This window comes from Phoxinus phoxinus (genome assembly GCF_949152265.1).
Source record: "Phoxinus phoxinus genome assembly, chromosome: 7".
Classification (NCBI taxonomy): Eukaryota; Metazoa; Chordata; class Actinopteri; order Cypriniformes; family Leuciscidae; genus Phoxinus; species Phoxinus phoxinus.
Genome location: NC_136882.1, coordinates 32,593,441 through 32,617,418, shown reverse-complemented (window position 1 = coordinate 32,617,418; position 23,978 = coordinate 32,593,441). Strand labels below are relative to the sequence as shown.

The window sequence follows — 23,978 nt, the reverse complement described above, 5'->3', positions numbered from 1 at the left end:
GTGCAATTTAGAGACATGCATGAATCAGGACTTTGGGGCCCTCTACCATACGCGCACAGAAGACGGTTGCCTGAGAGTATTTCAGTGCTTAAACAGCATTTAGCAGAATCGCATAGTTTACAATTCCAACCATTGAGAATGAAGAGCACTTACGCTGATCAAAGGCTTTTGTGTGAACTAGAAGTCAGGATTTATACCAAAAGCCACTGACCATGAGTTCTTCAAAAAAATCTGGATTGATGTACAAAATCACATTATTATGGCTTTAGTAAATAAGGACATATAGTGATTTTTAGGTGAAATACTCTTAAAAATGTAATGTTAGTGGGGAAAAAATTAATCTCACAAAGGAAACAATGTGTGAAACCCTTTTTTTATGAATTTAAAAATCTAAAATACATACTAGTGAGAGGGAAAAAAATACCTTTATTTTTTATCAATCAGTCAGTGAACAGTAAACACATTCGTGATATGAAATGGCTTGTGAATGATATCTAATGTTAATATTGTGCATGAACAGACATAGTCTAAGATATGTGTAGACAGGACAGGTTAAGGAAAAATTTTATACACAAGAAGTTGTGCCAAAATGATTGTGGCAAACAAACAAAAAAAATCATTTATTCAGTGCCTCTGAGACTTGGTACAGCACATACTGGTTTAAAAAAAGACTAGAAGCCCACAGGGTTGTACTGAACACATCAGTAGCACTATAGTGGATTAGGTGTCTGAAATTCCATATGGATAGAGGATAAAGTGTCTTCATAAAACACATCTGTCTCTCTCAAACACTGTCAGCATCTGTTTCATCAGTGAAATGCACCGAATGCAACCAAAGCCTGATATGTCCAATGAATTATGGGACATGTGACCGCTATTTTTGAGTAACATTTTTTTTTTTACAACAATATTTGTTACAAAAATCATCCACTTTGCTGTATCAAAACTTCTGGAATCAACCAGAAGAGTAAAACAAGCAATGACACTAAGAAGAATGTCCATATGAAATTTCACATTAATAACAAGAGGGGGGTGGTAGGGGGAAACACACACACAGTGATCCCATAGATGCAACAGAAGTTTTTTTCAAATACTTTTGTTTGTACAAAAACTCTTTTGAGTGACAAGTATTGAATTATTCAAGACATCTTCTCTTTGCCCACTGGAGCTTTTTCGGGAGAGCGACCATTTTTAGCAACAATTAACTATTTCAGTCTTGCACTTTTATCTGTGGAAGTTTGTAAAAAAAATAAAAAAAAAAAGTGCTTACTAAAATAGAAAAAAGTATTCTATTTTAAATTGTTTCAAATCATATTTTAGCTCTCTTTATTGCAAAATAAATATTTTCTCTTTTTAAAACCTAAAACTATAAGGTCTGCCCCTCAGTATCCAACAAACCTTGGATGGAAATAAAATCGGTACAGACAAGTAGGGAGGAAAAAAGTTACACAAACAATATAGCTAAAATTGGTTAAATATACCAATTAAGACATCTTCAAAAGAAAAGAAAAAAAAACAACACAGATGACAAACAATTCATATACAAAATTTTATATGGATACAGTTAAAAACACTGCCTTAGTTGGCCTCACTTCTCTGGTTTAACCCCCTGAAAAATATGTGCCAATGCCCTGAGAGAGAGCAAACACCTCCACGTTCAACCAGCCTCTTTGGCGTTACGGTGAGGGAATAAATGACTGGCAAATTCTCCTTAAGGCAGACTCAGTTCTTTTTTTATTTATTTTTCTCCATTTATAAGAGACAGGCATCTACTGGAGTGAAACAGCGCCTGTATAAACTGTTGTGTTGAGTGTTCAAAAGCTCTTTTGGACGGCTTTATTTCTTGGATTGTGCCATGTAGCTGTTCTCGATGCACAGCACGATGAAGGAGCTGGAGCAGCTGCTGGAGGTCTGCTGGAGGAGTTGGCCAGCCTGCAGAGATGAGGCCAAACCTGTCACTGCGCGGTCTCCGGCCCGCCACGTCTCGCAGTAGTTATCCGTCTGCCTGTGACCCCTGCCACTGGACCCGTGCCAGATCATCTTCTCTGGCCTGCAGGACAGAGGAAGAAACATCATCATTTTAGGTGCTTCTCAGACGGCACTCAAAACCTGCAAGACCTTTCCGAAATTACAAAGTCAAATTGCTTTGGCTGACTGCGGGGTCATGGTGTACAGGATTTTAATCAGTCTTTTGGGAAACTACATTTTGTTTACAAGATTGGAAGAATGAATCGTTGGATCGGCCAAAGATTGGGCACTGAATTGTTGAAAGATATTGTTTGAGGCACTTAACTCTTTTCCCGCCCGCGTTTTTGATCATTTTTTCACAAAATTTTCATGGCCCCCAGAATACAGGTGAAACTTGAAAAATGTTAATATTGTGCAAAAGTTAATTTATTTTAGTAATTCAACTTAAAAGGTGAAACTAATATATTATATGAAAACCTTTTCACAATTCTAAAAAATGTTCATAAGCTGTAAGCCATAATCATCAAAATTATAACAAATAAAGGCTTGAAATATCTCACTTTGCATGTAATGAGTCTATATAGTTTCACCTTTTAAGTTGAATTACTGAAATAAATTAACTTTTTCGAGTTTCACCTGTATTTTGTAGTAAGAATATCTGAACATGCAATATATAAACGGAAAGAACAGACCCTTTGCTTTTAAACAAAAAAACAACAACTTGTTTTCAAGCTTAATGCTTTTTTTTCTTCAACACTTGAATGTGGGTATGTTTCATAAAAAAACAAGAATTTAAGAAAAAGCTGAGAAAATTGCGTTTTTGTCAAACAAAGACTACATCCGGATCAGATTCAGAACGATGATAAAAACACCGATTGAGTAAAGCTTCAGTCCTATACATTTCATTCAGTGACAATATGCAGTTTTGATTTATATGGTGTTTAATGTAGTTGATTGCATTATTTTACATATGCATCTGCTTACATATGCTTCTTTATTGCCTGTTTTGATCAGGAGATTCAGTACTCTATCAGAAGATGTGTAAGAGCACCCCTACTGTATAACAGTGAAAACACAGCAAGCAAGAAAATTCTGTCAATGGCAGGGAAGCGTTGTCTCATAAATTACGGAAATTTACATAAATGGTGGGAAAAGAGTTAAAAGCAAGTATGTAAACGGGATATCTATGAGCAGAACTGTACAATATATGTTTTTTTTGTGGATGAACAGGACAGACAGATGGACAGACGGATAAAATGACAGATAGATAGATAGATAGACCCTCACCAGGCACTGTCCCTCAGGACATCTCTGCCATCAAAGGAGTAGATAGGAGCGTTGTCCTTCATCCTGCTCTCGGAGTCACTGAAGAGAGACTCCCAGCTTCTGAAAAGGACTTGATCCTGCAGAAGAGAATAGCAATGCCATGAAAAGACAAGAAACGTGATCACCAAATGAGTGTTCGGTCTTGAGGAAAAAATCTCAAAATGATCCACAAGATCAAATGATCATCTTTTTGTTTTGAGGCCCGAAACAAAGAGGAGTCTACAAGCCCATATACAGACACGGTGATCGGCTTCATCTGATTCTACCTACGCAAGCTCAATTTTGTATGTTGTGGATTTTCAACTGGACTGCATGATAAAAGCCATCTCAATCTAAAATAATGTCCTTTCACGCAGCGACAACAAGCAACATGATATTTTCAATACTTTGGTTCCGCCCACTGAGATACTCTTATTGGTTCTGGTAACTGTATATTAAACATAGTATCTTCTGATTTGTTGTTATTATTGTGCTGCATCACAAAGCCTTTTCACTTCTAGTCTGGACAAATCCCTTGGAAAATTAGGACAATTAGAAAATTTATTTAAATTCTACCTGGTGAAACATTTCTGATTAATCTGATTGTTAAATTAGTAGAATCTGATCTGATCTGATCTGAAAATGAGACACTACCGGTGAATAGGGTAAATTTTTTAAAATAATAGATATCACCATGACACTTCCTCAGTTGATTACTTACACAAGGTCATAAAAAAAATGTATTACAAGTTTTTGAAATTTGTATGTTTAATTATGCACATGAAGCATTATCTCATTAAATATGCGCAATTTTGCATTTATTCTCGGTAGATAGATCTGAACATATGATAAAGCCAGGAGCAAAATTATTTTTTCATTTTGATTACACACAAGATGAGAAAAGAATTTGAGAGGGATTCCAGGATATATGCTTTCATTACCTAGGAAATCAAAATATACTGTCCATAGCCTTAAAAATATTATTTTCGCCACATTTGTTTTAATTAAAATGTCACATAAATCATTCCAGGAATGATTTATAAACAAATCCCTCTGAAAATATCTTCAGAATACTGCTAAGTGTATAACTGGAGAGTTAGGTGTACGTAGGTGTACATAGGCTGAGATGTTTCTACTGGAGAATGACAAAAAACTCATTTTGAGAAAACGGCATTTAAAGATTTGTAATGTAAAAATTCATACTTTTTTTAGTGGAAACAACTATTTACAGACACAATATCTTATCAAATCATTAGCAACAACCATACAAACCACCTAAATCACATCAAAACTTATAAACACAGCATTTATGGCCTTCAACTGAACAGAAAAACAGTCAAAAAATCATCTAAATATCAGAGCACGTCACGTGATGCATCTGAATGAATCACGTTGACAGAAATTGACATCAGCCAATGAGATTTCGCTTTTAGAGTTAAATGCCCATTGTACTTTTACGATTGGTTGGTGATAAAAAGTAAAATGATCCGTATTTGGATCCGACAACATAGTACAGGAGGGAGAGAGCTTTCCAACGGTATATGTGAAGACACGAGTGCAGACAGCGATCGCGGAGCAGCGGGATGATTTAGAACGCCAACTTTTGTTGAATTTAGGAGAAATCTACAGACGCAAATGGACAAAGTGTAGTAAAATAAAGACCTAAATGTGTATTTTGGACTTTTTTCACCACAAGTCTGAAAGAAGACAAATAGCCCAAAATCTCAAAATTGACCAGTGAAAAAAAAAACGATAATCTGGAATGAAGATCTGCATGAGTAATGAACTACACACCTTGAAGTTAACAATCGGTAATGTGTCTCTGTCGGATTTGCGGACGATACTGTAGAGATCCTGAAGTTTGGAAGACAGGAAGGCTCTGAATGTTCCCTTCATCCCCACGGCCCGAGCTTGCTGGAAGCACAGGAAGTCTGCCCCGCGAATGCCTCTCATGTTCCCCACTTGTGGAGAATTCAGGGCAATAAGATGCAACTGCACAGAGAAAGACAGTGGCGTCAAAATGGAAATAAACAAAGGGGACCTGTGCAAATGTTGTGATGAAGTTGACTGAACGAACCCCTGGTCCGGAAGTGTGGGTGTGGCCTTCTGGTTGATTGACAGGGGGGCTGGGACGGCGGGCTGGAGTGATAGGGTTCCTCTCAGGTTGAACAGGGTATCTGATTTCTGGTTGTACAGGATTGTACCTGTTATCAGTGTAGGGTGGGTATCGTGGATCTGGGTAACGGGAGTCAGGCGGATTGGGGTTTCTATTCTCTGGCTCACTCCTTGGAAACTCAATCGGCTGGTGCGGTGGAGAAATCTGCTCTGCTCCATTGTTAGCTGTGTGGTCCTGGGAATAGTGAACAACAGGGGGCGGCTGGACCGCGGCCACCTCATTGTCCTGGAGGAAAAGCCAACAAGCTACAGTCATACCTTCAGGAATTGATACGCTCATCCACTAATTCCAACTTCCTTTGATTAAATGGTGGGTGCTTATTTGAATGTTAAAGAGCTTTATTCACACTGCTTACCAGCTCTCCATAGAAGGGTTTATAATCTCCAAGCTGCAAATAAAAGAAAAATGGTGTTAATATGTGAAAATATCCTACGCTATATAAATGTTCTTCTTGAAATGGGTCAATGATAGAGATGGACAAATGGAGAATTTAAAAAAAACATATATAAAAAAATAAATCAGAAATGTTATCATAAAAGAGGATTGTTAACATAATTTTATGTATAAAATGAATTTTTATTTTAAATAAATGAATAGATGTGCACACAAAAATTGTGTGTTTTAAAGAACCATACCATCACTTGTCTGACACCATCCCGAACTCTGAGGTAGAGATCGTTTCGGTCCAAAATGTAAATCAGAGCACCTTCTGTCTGTCTGCGTGCCGTAGCAATCATTATGTCATGAGATCTCATGACAGTCACCTGCTGACACATTTAAAACCAGCGGTATGATTAAAGTATCAAGTGTCAGGTGTTTTATCAGATACACTCCATTAGTCATGTCTTCAATGAATGTCCCACTCACTCCAGATCCAGTGCCAGGAGTTCCAGGTGAGCCGGGGGGACCTGGAGGCCCGGGAATACTGAGTGCTGAAACATACACAAATCATACAGCATTGATTGTTATTTAAGTTCCTTAAGAATATTCTGAAAGCAGGAAGAATGTTTTACTTATTTTCATCTTACGTGGTCTGTAGGCTCCTGGCAATGACGGTGACCCTGGAGGGCCAGGGGGTCCAGGAGATCCTGGGTTTCCTGGACGACCATCATAACCAACCCCAGGTGTTCCTGGTGGACCCTGCGGTCCCGGGGGACCTCTGATTGAGTCTCCTTTAGGTCCCTGGAAAATATATAGACCATCCATATGTAGAGTATGCAAGTACTCAATTCAGATTGTGTCCAGAAACTCCTATCAATCCTTACAGGAAGTCCTGGGTTTCCTGGCGGTCCCTGTCCAGCTCCAAAACGAGGGTCATAAAATCCACCTCCTGACTCTCCTTTCTCTCCTTTAAGACCGGACTCACCTCGCTCCCCCTTGATCTCATTCTAAGGAAAACGGTTTCATGTTTACATCATTATTATAATCAAACAACAGTTTTATCAAATACTTATTTTATGTATTTAGTGATCCACATACCTTGAGGGCATAGATATCAATGTTTGAGGAAACGCCTGTAAAAAATAAAAATAAAGTGAATATTATATTATACATTTGTGCATTAAATATCACAATACCTTTTACAATGATTTGATAATGATGTCAAGCTAGTAAGTCAGGGTACTTTAGAAATTTACAGGGCCCAGGATAGCGTTGTTATTCCTGCCTGTCAACGGCCCAAGCAACAGTGGTACATTTTACCTGGTGATCCGGGAAACCCAGGAGCTCCCTGGTCTCCTTTATCTCCTTTCGTAGCTTAAGAAAACAAAACACTGCATTGTTCATAGCTGTCAAAAATTCATAGAGTCATGGATGATTGGAGACATTTGAACTCTAATTTATATCATTAAAATCGACATAAAATACAGTTCCCAATACTTTATTCTTCCGGAATGTTGAAAATGTTTGAGTGAAACAAGGCATTGAAAGGAAAAAATGTAGGTTGGGATTTGATTTGATCCATTTGGAAATAATTGGACCAGAGCAGACATAGAAAAAGAGGCAGAGCAAGTTTTTAAAAATTTTATTAAGAAAAACATGAACAGATAAATCTTGCACAGTAAGATCTTTAGGAAAGAAGATAGGGTACATTTTGATTTCATGTTGACTTTTGTGACACTTATAAAAATATTTTGATCATCTGCTGTGACAAGAATGACTAACATCTTACCTGGGTATTGCCTTGAATAATCTTCATATCTCTGAGATGGAAAAGGAGATAGCAAATTAGTGCTGTTGCAATCATGATCACTTCAATTCAACCACCACCATATGGAGCTCATTTTGCAACATTTCATGCATGAATTACAGCTTATCTTACACAAATAGCACTTACTCCAAATCTGTCCAAGGGCACAGCAGGTCCGGGGGGACCAGGGGGTCCTGGGGGACCGGGGGGACCCTTGAAAAGACACAAAATAACTTATGAGGGCAAGCTATTTATATAACAATAACTGATGGAACAAACTGCATAGTGTACTTACTGCGTAACCATATCCAGAGCCTGACGCTGGGTCTCCCTTCTCTCCTTTGTATCCGTTCACACCTGGGCGGCCCTACAGTCATAGAATTAAGATATTAAGTCAAATTCAATAACATACTCAGTTAAGTATGCTGTTGCCTGTCATCGAATATTTTTTGTTGATGAAAGTTATTTTTTGAGAGACTTACGGGTCTGCCTGGCATTCCAAATTCACCTTTCAAACCAGAAGGTCCAGCTGGACCCTGAATAAATGACAAGGGACTTAGTTCCTCTGAATGTTCTTTTTTACCAAGTAGAGAAATTATAGAATTGTTTCTGTCTGAACCTTGAATTTTAAAAAAATATGTAATAAATACAAACGTACAGGAGGTCCGACTGGTCCAGAATTCCCTCTCTCACCCTACAGAGAGTGAAAAACAGATGTATGCTACTCTTTAGCATTTTCCTAAATAAAGTCATCAAAATGATGAATTAAAACAAATACGGTTATAAAATAAAATAAAATACCTTTTGGCCTGCCAATCCACCAAGGTACTGTGGGTTTCCATCAGGTCCTAGAATAAGTCCAGGTTCTCCTTTTTCTCCCTGCAAACAAAGTAAGGTTGCAGCAGTGATCCGTTGAGGTTTTTAAACACCGTATTAAGCTTTGTGTGATGATTTCTGCTTACAAACCTTAATGGGATAGCCTGGCGAACCAGGTTCTCCTCTATCACCTTTCGGTCCCATTGGGCCCTGATTGGATAAAGAGACAGTGTGTAAGATAAATGCACTCAAGTCTATATTAATAATGCGCCAAATTGCAATTGCTGCTTGGAACCCGTGAACAGTCTACACTTACTGTTAAAATAGATTTTTAAAGAATATATGGTTTTAATAGAAAATTAACTGAACTAACTATGAACTAAGCATTACAATAGTTAAGGGTATTTCCCTTCTTTGCATCATACCAAATAAACGGTTTACCCATAGTGAAAATCACTGCAACAGCCTCTCTTGTCTTGAGGCTTTCTAATATGCATGAATGTCTAAAGTGTTTTGATCAAAAAAGGGGGATGAACAAATGAAGTTACATAGTACTTACTGGGAATCCTGCTTGACCAGGAACACCATTCCCACCCTGAAAACCGAAAAAAATGATGATATGAATCTGTTTTTGAATGCCCACAAAACAATTTCTGGTATCCTAATGTATCCAAGGGACTATTAGAGGCATGACTTTCATACCTGAGGCCCTGCTCCTCCAGTTTCATCATACTGTACAGACAAATGACAAACAGCTTAATAAAAACATGAACTATTTTAGGCAAACAAAAAAGGCAATATAAATTTGAAGACTTACATTTTCAGAATAACGATAAATAATTTGTCCAGGTTGTCCAGGGGGGCCGGGTGGACCTGGAAGATTAGTTCCATCTCGTCCAGGTTCACCCTAAGCAGATGATCACGTTTAACAATGATAAAGTAAATAATGTGCAATTTTGATTTCTGATATTACATTGATTCACTTCAGAGAGAAGCAAACTCACCCTCTCGCCTCTGTCTCCCCTGTCGCCCTTTGGTCCCTGCAGGCAAATGCAAAACACTGATATCAGCCTGAAGTACTGGATGCCAGACTGGCTATTAAGTACATTTACACAAGAGATTTATCAAAATGAAACGCACCTGTGGTCCAGGGAAGCCATCCAAACCAGGGCGGCCATCTTGTCCCTGAGGTCCTTCACTGCCTTTGTCACCAGGAAGTCCTGGGAAGCCAGCCTTACCCTGAGGAACAAGATATGAATAAATGACACAATCCCAAAATGAAAATTATATCTTTGGGATATAAATCTCATTCGAATGAATAAATAGTCTTACTTGTTGTCCTGGGATACCAGGAGGTCCCTGAAATGAAATAGGATTGCAATAAATTCACTTCTAAAAACCAACAAGGGTAAATAAAGGTTCAACGGAGCAAAATTAACCTGAATTCCAACTGGTCCTCTTACTCCAGGGACTGAACTGAAGTGAATGCCAGAGCCCTCCATGTCATCCTGAACACATGAGAACACAATATTTGATGGATTTCCTAAAAGACAGTGAAGCACAAAGGATGATTGACTAATACTTACAAATCCAACATGATATCTTGGGCCAGGAGGTCCAGGTGGCCCTGGTTGACCGACGGGTCCCATTGGTCCTGGAAGACCAGCAAGCCCACCCTGCCCAGGGAGGCCAGGGGAACCGGAAGAACCTGTGGCGCCCTTTAAAGACAAGGAGTAAGATGAATAAAACAACGCATGCAGTTAGCTTGCAAGATACCAAGATTCCAGGCAGGAGCAAAATATGTTAGTTTGCAGAAAACGCATTCACACAACACAACGCATCTACAAAGCAATGCCGCAAAAAGTCTAAATACTCCGCAAATACTACCATCAGTATAATAATGATGCTACATTTCAAGTATTAGAACTGTAGTGTAGAAATTTGAGATGTCTGTGAAGAAAATCGATTGCCACACTCAAGACTTGCTACCTGCCACCCTGCAGCTTTAGAGGAGAAGGATGAGGTATAGTAGGAAAGAAGATCATAGAGATAGCTGGAAAAGTAGGAGCTTTGCTACAGAGACAGAAACATAAAAGAATCCTGAGGGGGTTTGACTCAAAACCAAAAAACCAAAACTGACAAAAAGATGTTTTCTGAAACAGCTTTCCACACAACACCATTTCCTAACTAGGCGTGACACAATAATGCATTATTCTTACATTTTTATTCAACAATGGCCATTTTTGATCATGAACATCTGCTCTACAATGTCATATCCACTACATTTCAAAATATGCATTGTGTTTGAGAGCATTTTATGGTGGAAATGACAGTTATGGAATTTTTTTATGTATTTTTTATGACTCCTTTTTATGTATCTTTACAGTGTTTTTTGATAATTTGGCAAAATTACAGCATGGTTGGAAATTATATTTATCTTAACGTTTAACTTTCAGTGCAAATATGCCCTTCAGTGACAATTTTGTTTGCATGATAACCAAGTAAACAGACTTTTAATAAAACGTTATAGAAAGAATTGTTGGTACAGATAGTTTTCATAAAATACATAGAGAAATCACTTTCACTTCGTTTGGATTATCCTATTTGTAAAGTATTTTCAAGATTTAATTTTTATATTTTATTTTTTTAAGTATTAATTATAATTCAATATTATATCATTTTATTATGGATATTCATATTTTAAGACTGAGAGGCTTCATCTGGGAAAAGGAATCTGTTAAAGAAAAACAAATATGTAGATACTTGAAAAGTAGCAAAAATAAACAACGGCCTGGAAAAAAAAGTTATAAATACATTTAAAATAAAATAAAAAATAAGCCCCAGCAGAGATGAAAAGACAAGACATTTTTTAGTTATATAGGTTTAGTTCGATAGGTTTCTGACGCTGATGCTTCTCCCTGGATCTTGCTATGTCACTCCGGTGTAGAACATTATGTCTGACTCTTATTTAATTCTCAGTCATACAGAGCTTCACAGTTTGTTCAGTAGTATGTGATATGAATATGAATATGAGCATAGAGTGTACAGCGGTTTCTCACTACATTACGCAAACTGACCTTCTCTCCCACAGGTCCAGGTAGGCCCAGTTCACCGGCATCACCCTGTGGAGCACAAAACCAGTCCAGCGTCTAAAGATAGCTACCATTACAGGGATCTCAACAGAGCTGAATTATGCACGTCCAAATCCATTAAATGTCCCGCATAGCTCTCTATATATAGACAGGGTTTCCACACTTTTTACCAATGTGTTGTCATGACTTTTCCCATCACCTTTCCAGTCGTTCGTGATTATAGCATATGGATGTTTTAGAAATCATTTTATAGATATTGCCTGGGTGGATTTACATTTGTATGTCAGACTGTGATGATCCAACCAATGTCCTCTACTCTATGTTATTGGCTACTCATTGAGCCCAGCCATAAATATTTTGTCAGTCTGAACTTGGTAATTTTACAGATACTGTAGCCCTGACGTCAAGTGAATTCATGGATTTAAAATGTAAACACAGTTTACAAATGTCTCCAGTAAGACCAATAAACAAACTGATGTCAACACTTTGGCCTATGAGCATTTTAACTCTGAACAAACAGCTACATTTAGATGAAATATTTTAGAGCAACTTTGTAAGATTTTATACATTTCTAAGACTTTTCCAGGCCTATAAAACACAACGTTAAATTCCCTGTTAAGTTTGAGGTTTTCCTGGAAGAGTTCTGAAGTTTCAATCCACTACTTCATACCTTCTCTCCTCTTGAGCCAGGTGAGCCTGGTTTTCCATCAGAACCTGGTGAGCCTGGAAGTCCCTATTAAAAACAATATCATTTTTAAAAATTATTTTATATGCTTTTTTATGACATGAAACGACAGGGAGGGGTGGGACTACACACTATGCAATGCATCAGAGCACATAAACGGCTACGTCTCTGACTCATAAACACTGTATTCCGACACAACACATTCAAACCAGTGCTATACATGTGACGTGTATCATGTCTTCTTAGACTTACCGGTTGACCTGGAGCTCCATTTTGCCCAGGAGGACCAGGAGGCCCAAAACCACCAGAGCCTGAAGACGCAAGGCCAGGGGGGCCGGGGGGACCAGGGGGACCAGGTAGGCCAGGCAAACCGGGCATTGCCTATCAAACAATATTAAGTTCCAAAGTGAAAAAGTAAAGTGTTAACAAAATTCACTACATTCTACATCCAAAGTCTGCACTGTTGTACTCTTGTGATGTACACCTGTTCAAATGTTTGTGGTCATTACGATTTGTTTATGTTTTGAAAGAAATTAACTGTTTTTTAAAGCAAGGATGAGTTAAAGTTGATCAAAAGTAACATGATTTCCATAAAAATATTAAGCATCAGAATGGTTTTTCAAATCTATAATAGGAAAAGGTTTCTTGAGCACCAAATAAGCATCATAATGATTTCTGAAGGATCATGTGACACTGAAGCCTGGAGTAACGGTTCTGAAAATTCAGCTTTATGATCACGGGAATAAATTACATTTTAAATATATTCAAATAGAAAACAGTTATTTTACATTGTAATAATGTTTCATAATATTTTTTTATCAAATAAATCCAAACTTTTGAACAGTAGTGTACATGACGTAAAATCAAGGAATATCAACAATGGGGTTCCAAAACGAAGACTGTTAGTTGTTCAGCACGAGATATGAATTAATACTATACTGCAAGTTAATATAGTGTCCACGGGACGTACTCGCACACTGTCCATATCAAATCCAGAGCCCTCCATATCCACAAATGTCTGGAAAATTAAAACAGAGGAAGGAACGTTTTCATAAACCAGTTTTTCAATAGGAAAGGGATCATAAAAACAGATGACTAATAATGAACTCACAGGCCTATCAGAGCGAGAGAGGGGTCCTGGTGGGCCAGGAGGCCCTGGAGGCCCACGGGGTCCTGGCTGACTTTCACCTCGGTCTCCCTAAAATGAAAACGTAAGAAAAAAATGTCAAACAACTGTACTGCAATATAAAGGCATTCGCAATTCAATTCTAAATGGTGAACAAGACACTGATACTGTCAATTATCATTGACACAATTATTATGACACCACAAATACTTACTTTGTCTCCTTTGGTTCCAGGAGTCCCAGGAAAACCGGAAGGTCCAACTTGACCCTGTTACAAAAATGTATTTTTAATCATTTGTACATGAAACGTAAGAATGCAAACACAAATACACAAAATCAACAAAACATTCAGACTTGACAAACTGTTCCCGCCAACAAGTATAGTATACACTAGCAGGTATCATTTCAGAAGAGTAATGTCATTCAGATATATTGAGAAATGTACTTGACCCAGGTCTGTTTTATAAGAGAGTTTATGAAATGCATTACTTACAGTTTTTCCGTCTTCACCAGGGTCACCCTATAAAAGAGAGGATAGAATATTAGTTCTGTTCAGATATGACCAATGCCCGATGCATTATGCATAGTCTCAAGGACAGAAACACAATGTGCCTTTGTGTTTGCAATGATGCATATCTTAAACCTGTATTAACATCATCTCTGCTTGTGATGGGGAAAACCATAGGGATATATTACTGTGCTAACACATCAACGGCAAATACAAGACCACTTCTGACATATGCGGCTTGAAAATGGTATAACGCTGTTCCTTTTAAATGTAAATGCATTCGCTAATAGAAAACAGAGGCAGTAATTGAACCATTCCTTTCTCTGCGCGCTACTCACCGGCTCCCCATCAGTTCCAGCAGGGCCAGCGGGTCCTGCAGGTCCAGGTGGTCCTCTTGGTCCTGCCACTTTTTGAACAACTGCCCCATCTCCTCTCACCTCTACCTCTGCGCTGGGCCCGGGGGGACCGGGAGGCCCTGGAGGCCCAGCGGGCCCACGGTCACCCTTTGATCCAGGATAACCAAAACCAGGATTGCCCTGAAACCAAAAGGAAATTTGAGCATGGGTGAGCCTTACTGTGGGGAAAAAATGCATTAAATCCAAAAATTATAAATTTTAGAAAGTAATTTTATGAAACACATAAAATTCTTCGGTTTGCTCATTATCTAATTTTGTGATTTTGGCACAAACTATTCCTTTAATTCACATTGTCACAGTTATGTCTAGGTATAAGCATCGCAACAAACCTTCATTCCTTTATCTCCTACGGCACCCTGTGAAAACACACAGACAAAAATGATTGACCTGTCTGCCACTCGCACCACTTCTAACAGATGGCTGAACATTCAAGCTCCCCATCAATGACTTCACACATTACTGAGAATTTTGAAGGACACAAAAAAGTAACAATTCAACTAAAGAAAGGTGCACTATAATACACACAATGGATGGATGGATGGATGGATGGATGGATGGATGGATGGATGGATGGATGGATGGATGGATGGATGGATGGATGGATGGATGGATGGATGGATGGATGGATGGATGGATGGATGGATGGATGGATGGATGGATGGATGGATGGATGGATGGATGGATGGATGGATAGATAGATAGATAGATAGATAGATAGATAGATAGATAGATAGATAGATAGATAGATAGATAGATAGATAGATAGATAGATAGATAGATAGATAGATCAACAGACCTGTTCTCCTTTTGCAGCGCCACCAGACACAGATCCTGCTTCGCCCTTTGGCCCCGTAAGGCCCCTGTCACCTTTGGCACCCTTCTCTCCTCTGTCTCCTTTCTCTACTCTTGCACCAACCGAACCTGTACATTTAAAAATGACTTTATTAATATAAAAATCTTGCATTAAAGTTAGAGCTCACCCAAAAATGAAAATTCTGTCATTAATTACTCACCCTCATGTCATTCCAAACCCATAGACTTTCATCTTTCGCAACACAATGATCTTTTTGATGAAATCTGAGAGCTTTCTGTCCCTCCGTTGGCAGCTACGCAACTACCACTTTGACGCTTCAAAAAGTTCATAAAGAGATCGTAAAACTAATCCATATGAATTGAGCGGTTTAGTCCAAATTTTCTGAAGAAGATTGAATTTAGGCTTTTACTCACATACAAACATTCATCAACTCACACATCAGTTATGGTAAACGGAAGCTCAATCATGTTCACTTGACATGCGCGAACCAATGAGGTTCATTATTGTGTTATGCAGCACGTTTGAACTTCTGCAAGAACCAATGAGGTTCATTATTGTGTTATGCAGCACGTTTGAACTTCTGCAAGAACCAATGAGGTTCATTATTGTGTTATGCAGCACGTTTGAACTTCTGCAAGAACCAATGAGGTTCATTATTGTGTTACGCAGCACGTTTGAACTTCTGCAAGAACCAATGAGGTTCATTCTTGTGTTACACAGCACGTTTGAACTTCTGCAAGAACCAATGAGGTTCATTATTGTGTTACGCAGCACGTTTGAACTTCTGCAAGAACCAATGAGGTTCATTATTGTGTTACACAGCACGTTTGAACTTCTGCAAGAACCAATGAGGTTCATTATTGTGTTATGCAGCACGTTTGAACTTCTGCAAGAACCAATGAGGTTCATTATTGTGTTACGCAGCACGTTTGAACTTCTGCAAGAACCAATGAGGTTCATTATTGTGTTACACAGCACGTTTGAACTTCTGCAAGAACCAATGAGGTTCATTTTTGTGTTATGCAGCACGTTTGAACTTCTGCAAGAACCAATGAGGTTCATTATTGTGTTACACAGCACGTTTGAACTTCTGCAAGAACCAATGAGGTTCATTATTGTGTTACACAGCACGTTTGAACTTCTGCAAGAACCAATGAGGTTCATTATTGTGTTACGCAGCACGTTTTAACTTCTGCAAGAACCAATTAGGTTCATTCTTGTGTTACACAGCACGTTTGAACTTCTGCAAGAACCAATGAGGTTTATTATTGTGTTGCGCAGCACGTTTGAACTTCTGCAAGAACCAATGAGGTTCATTATTGTGTTACACTGGACGTTTGAACTTCTGCAAGAACCAATGAGGTTCATTATTGTGTTATGCAGCACGTTTGAACTTCTGCAAGAACCAATTAGGTTCATTATTGTGTTATGCAGCACGTTTGAGCTTCTGCAAGAACCAATGAGGTTCATTATTGTGTTACGCAGGACGTTTGAACTTCTGCAAGAACCAATGAGGTTCATTATTGTGTTATGCAGCACGTTTGAACTTCTGCAAGAACCAATGAGGTTCATTCTTGTGTTACACAGCACGTTTGAACTTCTGCAAGAACCAATTAGGTTCATTATTGTGTTACGCAGGACGTTTGAACTTCTGCAAGAACCAATTAGGTTCATTCTTGTGTTACACAGCACGCTTGAACTTCTGCAAGAACCAATGAGGTTCATTATTGTGTTATGCAGCACGTTTGAGCTTCTGCAAGAACCAATTAGGTTCATTATTGTGTTACGCAGCACGTTTGAGCTTCTTTCTATGTTCGCAAATCAACGTTTATATGTAGCTGTCAATTGAGAGACAGAAAGCTCTCCGCTTTCATCAAAAAGATCATTTGTGTTCTGAAGATGACTGAAAGTATTACGGGTTTGGAACGACAGGAGGGTGGGTAATTAATGACAAAAAATATATTTTTGGGTGAACTAACCCTTAAATCTTACTCCAAAATAAAAGTATTAAATCATATTTTGCATTAAGAAAATTAAGCCTATTCTAAAACCATTAAGATTAACTGTGATGCACATAAGTTTTCGTGTTAATTTTCATTACCAATATGCTAAATAATGCTACAAAATAATTACATATTTAAATGGTTAAGTACGTATACATGATGCTAGTATTTGGTGTGTGGCATTTATTTCACGCTGAAATATAAAAATAAGACTGAGTAACAGGAATACAACTGACATTACAAGTAAATCACACATACAGACATTATGACAATAAGAAATTTAGGAGGAAATTATTATAAAAATAATGTCAGAACGTAGAAGATCTAAATGGTCCTAAAAATATATATTTATATATATATATAATTTATTTGTTGTGAAACATGACCTGGAGATGTTTCTGTGATTTTCAACCTAAAATAATCTAGTTGTATAAAATAAAATAAAAACAAGGAAGATGGGCCAAACTCCACATATTCAAGAATATGCCAACAAGCAGAAGCTTCTATAAGCAGCTGAATGAGCAATCTGTCAATACAAATGCCATATATCAATTATGCTAGCATTAAACAACAAACATACATATGTGCAATAAACAACATACATATGCAGCAACACTATCCCTTGCACCCGGTTTGCTGCAGTCCTTGTTGGTCATCCACAGCTTTTTGCCAGTATTTCATGCAAAGCATCATGTAGAAATTCAGCTGAGAATTTCTATCCAGAATGTCCCATGTCCATTTGAGAGATTTTCATCTTTTTATTACCTGTTGGACCTGCAGAAGCCCGTCTGGACTCCACAGAATACCGTATCCCATCATCCGCTGAGCCCGACGCTCTTAGAGAGTAGTCAACAGAGTTTGAAGCTTTTCTAAAATCCTCATACGACCCCGAGGTTTGCTTGCTAACATCATCTGAGTCAAGAGTTTGTCGGGAACCAGCATACGTGCCCGATGATTGACGAGAACCACTATTCCCACTTCGTTGGGAATCACCATATGAACCAGAAGTTCGTTCAGAATCATCATATGAGCCAGATGTTTGTCGAGAGTCACCATAGGAGCCTGGAGTTTTTCGGGAATCCCCATATGAACCAGATGTTCGTCGAGAACCGCCGTACGAGCCAGAAGTTTGCCGAGAGGAATCGACTGATCCTAATGTTCATTAAAACTTACCAATTCAGCTCATTATGAGGAAAGATCATATAGCAAACCATTTTAAAAGTAATGTAGATGATTGGCAAGTAAGAATGGATTATGGTCAGTCAAACTACAAGGCCATTGGGCACCAGCCTCCCTTGTTGCCCACACACCATGTCACAGGTAGTAACAACAACCCACAAAAATCAGATTTTAAATCTATTTTTTAAAAATACAATAATAATAACAATATTATTATTATGTGACTTTGTATTATTGAATTATGTGACATTCTGTAATTGTGATTTAAAACCTGTATCTCTCATAATTGTGACTTTATATCTCAAAATTACAACTTCAGCTTTTCATAAATTTAACTTTGTAAGGTGGCAGATAAAAAAAATGTAGATCATAAACGTGAGATTCTTTGACAAATATTAAGTTATATAAATATAAATTTTTACAAATATAAGAAGTAAAATAACAACTTAAAAAGTCACAATTACAGTTTTCAACAATGACACATATAGATTTGTACACATCAAAACTGCACTATTGCCCCATTGGCATGGGCCATAATCCATCCTTGGGTTTAAGCCATCTATTATAAAATCAGAATAACACGAATACTTAAATGTAAAAAGACATTTTCTCCTTGCTTTACACCAGTAGAGGGAGCCAAATACCATAGTGGTTCCTTCCATAAACACACACAATTTCATGATTAATACTCAAATTAAACCTCAAATTAATTTTTAAATTGCCCTGCCTTCAATACCCTGCTAAAAACACTAGCTTAGACCTGGATGACCAGTTGGGGAAAGTGTACTTTGAGTAAGAAGGGAGATAAACAAACTGAACTTGCTGGAACTAGGCCTGGCTTCACAGACAGGGCTTAGATTAAGCCAGGATTAGGCTTTAGTGCAATTAGGACATCTAAGTAGCTTTTATAAACGTGATGTGAATCTTGAGACAAAACAATGGCAACTTGAAAGCAAGTTGCTTTCAGTTAAACCAGCTCATTCATGCATTTTAGTCTGGGACTAGACTTAAGCATTGCCTGTGAAACCGAGAATACTGTTTTTTTTCTTTTTTCTTTTTTTTCTTCAGATGTGTAATCCAAGTATGCAGCCCAAATGTTTTCTTTCATGAACAAAATGACTGTATCAACAAAAGGAAAGCTGTAAATTAACCAACAAAAGCACAAAAATGCATTACTCCAAGTTTACAAGAGCCACTTAAGAGTTCAACAAAGCAATAAATGCTACTGGTGAGCTGTGCTGTCAGACTAGCTGATGTTTTATAGACAGACCAGTTCAGACCTGACACTGAACAGAGAAAGCTCACCTGTCAGCTGCTTCTCAACAGTCTGTCTGCTGGTCACCGGTGGCTGCTGGATCGGCCGAGAGGAGGGAGCTGTCGGCTGAAAGTGATACGCATCATTAATATATCAATTAACATGAATAAACTACAAATCAGACAGTCAGTCAACATTGAAATGCAATGTACAGAAACAACAGCATGTACATTGAAAAAAAGGCACATTCTTAAAGAGCGCCTTATCTTGTTTTCTCAAGTAAAAACGTCGAAGCATCCTTAAAACAAGACACATTTGCAAAACTGTTGTAAATATTAGATATTATTGCTTGTTTTCAAATAGTTTATCTTTAAAAAAAAAGTGTATTTTGACTTGTGGCACTGGCAGATTTAAAATTTTTGTTTAAGCACACAAAAGTGGAAACATCTGCCAGTTACAAGACAAAATACACTTTAAAGAGAAACCAGCGTTCAAAAGTTTGGGGTCAATGTTTTTGAAAGAAATGCTCGCTAAGGCTGCATTTATTTGATCAAATACAGCAAAAACAGTAATATAGTGAAATATTTGTACAATTTAAAATTGTACTATTTTAATGTTTTATAATGTAATTTATTCCTGAGGGAAAAGCTGAAGTTTCAGCATCATTACTCCAGTCTTCAGTCACATGATCAGAATTCAGATATCATGCTAATATGCTGATTTATTGCGCAAGAAGAAAACAAATCACATTATTATCAATGTTGAAAACAGATGTGTGGAAACTAGTACTCTTTTCAGGATTCTTTGAGAAATAGAAAGTTCAAAAGAATAGGAATATTTCAAATAGAAATCATATGTAACATTATGTCTTTACTGTCACTTTTGATAAATGTAATGCATCCTTCCTTGCTTAATACAAGTATTTGACTCAGATTTGCTACTCTGGTTAATTTATCTTGTTTTAAGGATATTTAGATATTTCTACTTTTCTATGTTTAGGGGAAAACTAGAGTATACATTTCTTTAAAGTTAAGAGACATGGACTAAATGCCATAAAAATCCAATTATGATTTCTTGGGTTCTTAAACAATATTAATAAGTACATCACCGCTTATTCCTTTCATATTCTGACAGTTTAATTTCATCTCACTGATTATGTACAAACACTTTAACAAATACAACCATGACCTTCTTAAAACACTAGACGGCACTTGAAATGGCAAATCAAAGAACCATGACACTGACTGCACAGATGTTTGTATACTCACACACCGAGATTCAGACATACAGCTAACAGTTAACAAAGCTCCTGAAGAAAAGCTGCCAGGGCTTGGCCGTTTGAAGCGCAGACACAAAGAGGGCCTGACCTTGCACTTTACAAAACACGCGCTGCTGAAACGGCAGAACCCACTGATGAAATACCAGGCATCAGGTTCTAGAACACTCTGATCCTCAGATTTCACGCCGGGATTGAGAAAAGGGAGACTTTGCCGAGAGGACATGGAGTGCTCTGATGGCCAGTGTGAGAGGATGCTGACAGCGTGTATTTTTGGACCGTCTTGGGGAATGCAGGCCACGGGTCCCGGGGTCTAAAGATAGAGGTCAGGAGTGGGCAGCTAGGGGGCTGTCCGGCTAGATGAGGAGGGACTGCTAAACATCTGCCATCACTGCTGCCGAGATGGAAGAATCTGACCTTGAAAACATTACACTGAGTTATGCTGGAGGAGTTGAGGATATGGAGGAGATCATACAGCACAGAAGGATATATCCTTGTGCGTTAAAAAAGGGGCCATTCTTTGCTGGCATGTGTTTTTTGCATCATGGTCTTCTTCCAGGAGAGCCATTTAGATCATCACTTGGAATGTACTGGATTCTTCTGGATATGTTATAGGGCTGGAAGACTTCAGTAAACTTGTTATAGGAGTCTAGATCAGAGGTTTTCAAACTATTTGATTCCACAAAAGGCCCATTTATACTGTGGAAAAAATACAAATATTTTAAACATCTAGAATAATATCTGAAAACCCTTACATTTAATGTCAAATTAAATCGTTTTTAATGTCAAATGTGGTACATTTACATGAATTAATTTGTGTATTCAAAGTGAAAATACAAAATATCAAACAAATCATGTTATATATATAAAAATAATCATATTAATGGCATAGAATTGACATAGTTATGGATAATGAATTATATATATAAGCCCCCTATATATATAAAATATATAAATATAAATATATATATATATATATACTGTATTTTATTTATTTATTTATTTATTAATTTATTTGACATGGACATTGCAATTAAACATAGTACAAAACAAGTCTGTGACTGATGCTATGCAAAAAGAGTTTATAGCTACTGCTAATTTTCAACTCCAGTCCATGGTTGGGCCTTTACACTACAACATTTACTATTTCATCTTAAAAACATATCTACAGACACACCATATAAATCACTTACATACACAAACCAGCTAACTACAAATGGGTACATTCCTGTTTCGATTTCATCCAAGACTTAACTCGAGAAGTAAACATTTTAAGCTCAGTCATGGTTTTAAATTCAGTGGGTAATGAATTCCACAACTTTGCACTTTTATATGAAAAAGCAGACTGACCAAATGAAGTCTTGCGGTACGGAACTGTACAGTTGTTATTGATAGAGCCTCTGCCTGTAATATTGTAATTCTAAAGTTTAAATTCTATATTTAATTCTGTTCACTCTTCAAGTTTTCCCTCAAATTGTTATTTTATTAGTAATACAAATGTATTTTAAATAAAGTAATTTACCAGCAGTCTCTTAAATTTAAATGCAATGATATCCTTTATCGTCTCAGACTTTTGGACCATAGCCTTAGGTATCCTTCATGATTTTGAGAACAGATTAAAATAAAAACAGACTTATAAAACATGGCAGGCTAAAATTCAATTTTCTTTTTCATAGAAAAAGTGTAATGAAGTCAAACTGTTTACCACTCTCACAAGACTACTTCTCTTCCACTAGATATGATAATCTCATGAAATTGGATTACACAAAATTAGGCCTACACAAGAGGCTGTCATGCAACACAGTTTGCAAATATGCATGTCCACCAGGTGCCCTCTCCTCAAATGCACTTTCTAACATCCGAGCAGGGTTGGATTGACTGTGAAACAAGCGTGGAAAATGTCCCAGGGGGGAATGTGGCATCCTTTAAAATGGATTCCACGGTAAGATAAAGGAAAGTTTACTTTACAGCACTTCGGAAAATGCTGTCTCTGTTTCTGTCACAGCATGTTAAAATGCATTGCATACTGTAAGGCAAACAAAAGCCATGTAATTTGAAATTACACGGTTAGTAACAGCTGTTTAAAACATTCTAAAACAAATATAAATACTTGTAAGTGAAAGGAAAGACTCGGTATCCTCCAAACAAGTACAATACATACTCATAAAATTCAAACGCACAAAAAATGGCCTACATGTTCTCAAATTGCACTGATGAATAAACCAGTCAAACAAAAAGCTGACTCTTATGGAAGGCAATCCTTGCAGTCCACACCTAAGGGCCACCTGGTTTCTTTCCATTGTAATTAGCTCTGGCATGCTCAGACAAGGCCTCGCACATCAGTAGCAAGGGTTCATTTCAATTTCCACATGGCCTATTTCTGGATTAGTAACACAAGGCATGGGAAGATGGGCTTTAACATCTGGGATTGGTCTGGAGATAATAGCTTTCATCCGGGACTTTCCCCCAGAAGATGAGCAAGTGTACAACGACAGACCTGTCAGAACTCTGTAAATAGCCCGGAACCTCGGGATCGTCATTAGATGTTTTAAATGTGGACGTTGAATCGATCACAACAAGTTTACAAATGTGAGCTTGGCTTCACATGGTTACCAATCAAAGCATAACAAGGAAAATGAAGGTAATACCTGGACTGATGGTGGTCTGTCTCCATCTCCACTTGCTCCATAATCACCTGATCCCTGCAGATTCTGAGGGTTGAATGGAAAACTGCATAAATTCGCTTAGAGTGTTAACAATGAGAAAGGGTCGTTTCATCACACTGTTTTCTAGACAGCTGGAGGGCATGTAGTACGTCATAGGTCAAACTGATAGGCATTCAAGCTTTATCCTGCGGGAAACCTAACTTCAGGCAACACATTCTTTTCTTGAAAATGAATGGAAGTGAATTCCAAGCACTATCAGCCGCAGATAGATAGCAATCTGCCGACAAACACTCCAGGTACTCCTTTAAAGGAGCAGTTACTCACCCTCATGTCATTCCAAACCCATATTGTTTTTGTTCTTTCTTTGTAACACCAAAAGAGATGTTAAGCATAATGTCCAATAATCTTCCTCTCTGCCTGTGCTCTTAAATCTCTTTTAGACTTGTGTGAACGTCAAAAATTGCACCTCTTCTCATACTTGACACTAAACATCATTGATTCTTAC

General features: G+C 37.7%; 1 protein-coding gene across 5 annotated transcripts in view; it reads right to left on the bottom strand.

Moving 5' to 3' along the window:
* Positions 1-406: 406 nt before the first annotated feature.
* The window catches only part of col18a1a (collagen type XVIII alpha 1 chain a), an 83,381-nt gene continuing 59,809 nt past the window's right edge, over positions 407-23,978 (bottom strand). For 3 of the 5 annotated variants that reach the window (XM_079617874.1, XM_079617876.1, XM_079617872.1), the window contains 38 exons: positions 23,456-23,518; positions 19,582-19,657; positions 15,077-15,201; positions 14,610-14,636; positions 14,203-14,400; positions 13,850-13,876; positions 13,571-13,624; positions 13,342-13,428; positions 13,201-13,248; positions 12,483-12,611; positions 12,216-12,278; positions 11,531-11,575; positions 10,040-10,171; positions 9,893-9,961; positions 9,786-9,812; positions 9,594-9,692; positions 9,458-9,493; positions 9,271-9,360; positions 9,156-9,185; positions 9,013-9,048; positions 8,604-8,663; positions 8,439-8,516; positions 8,296-8,331; positions 8,120-8,173; positions 7,933-8,004; positions 7,785-7,850; positions 7,620-7,650; positions 7,151-7,204; positions 6,929-6,963; positions 6,715-6,837; positions 6,478-6,631; positions 6,317-6,381; positions 6,085-6,216; positions 5,805-5,837; positions 5,351-5,674; positions 5,068-5,265; positions 3,256-3,371; positions 407-2,050 (listed from right to left, as the gene is read on the bottom strand). In XM_079617874.1, coding sequence (XP_079474000.1) covers positions 1,837-2,050; positions 3,256-3,371; positions 5,068-5,265; positions 5,351-5,674; positions 5,805-5,837; positions 6,085-6,216; positions 6,317-6,381; positions 6,478-6,631; positions 6,715-6,837; positions 6,929-6,963; positions 7,151-7,204; positions 7,620-7,650; positions 7,785-7,850; positions 7,933-8,004; positions 8,120-8,173; positions 8,296-8,331; positions 8,439-8,516; positions 8,604-8,663; positions 9,013-9,048; positions 9,156-9,185; positions 9,271-9,360; positions 9,458-9,493; positions 9,594-9,692; positions 9,786-9,812; positions 9,893-9,961; positions 10,040-10,171; positions 11,531-11,575; positions 12,216-12,278; positions 12,483-12,611; positions 13,201-13,248; positions 13,342-13,428; positions 13,571-13,624; positions 13,850-13,876; positions 14,203-14,400; positions 14,610-14,636; positions 15,077-15,201; positions 19,582-19,657; positions 23,456-23,518 — 3,306 coding nt within the window. In that variant the 3' untranslated portion in view covers positions 407-1,836. The remainder of the gene's footprint in view (positions 2,051-3,255; positions 3,372-5,067; positions 5,266-5,350; positions 5,675-5,804; positions 5,838-6,084; positions 6,217-6,316; positions 6,382-6,477; positions 6,632-6,714; positions 6,838-6,928; positions 6,964-7,150; positions 7,205-7,619; positions 7,651-7,784; positions 7,851-7,932; positions 8,005-8,119; positions 8,174-8,295; positions 8,332-8,438; positions 8,517-8,603; positions 8,664-9,012; positions 9,049-9,155; positions 9,186-9,270; positions 9,361-9,457; positions 9,494-9,593; positions 9,693-9,785; positions 9,813-9,892; positions 9,962-10,039; positions 10,172-11,530; positions 11,576-12,215; positions 12,279-12,482; positions 12,612-13,200; positions 13,249-13,341; positions 13,429-13,570; positions 13,625-13,849; positions 13,877-14,202; positions 14,401-14,609; positions 14,637-15,076; positions 15,202-19,581; positions 19,658-23,455; positions 23,519-23,978) is intronic. The other 2 variants (XM_079617875.1, XM_079617873.1) reach the window with 1 other exon arrangement.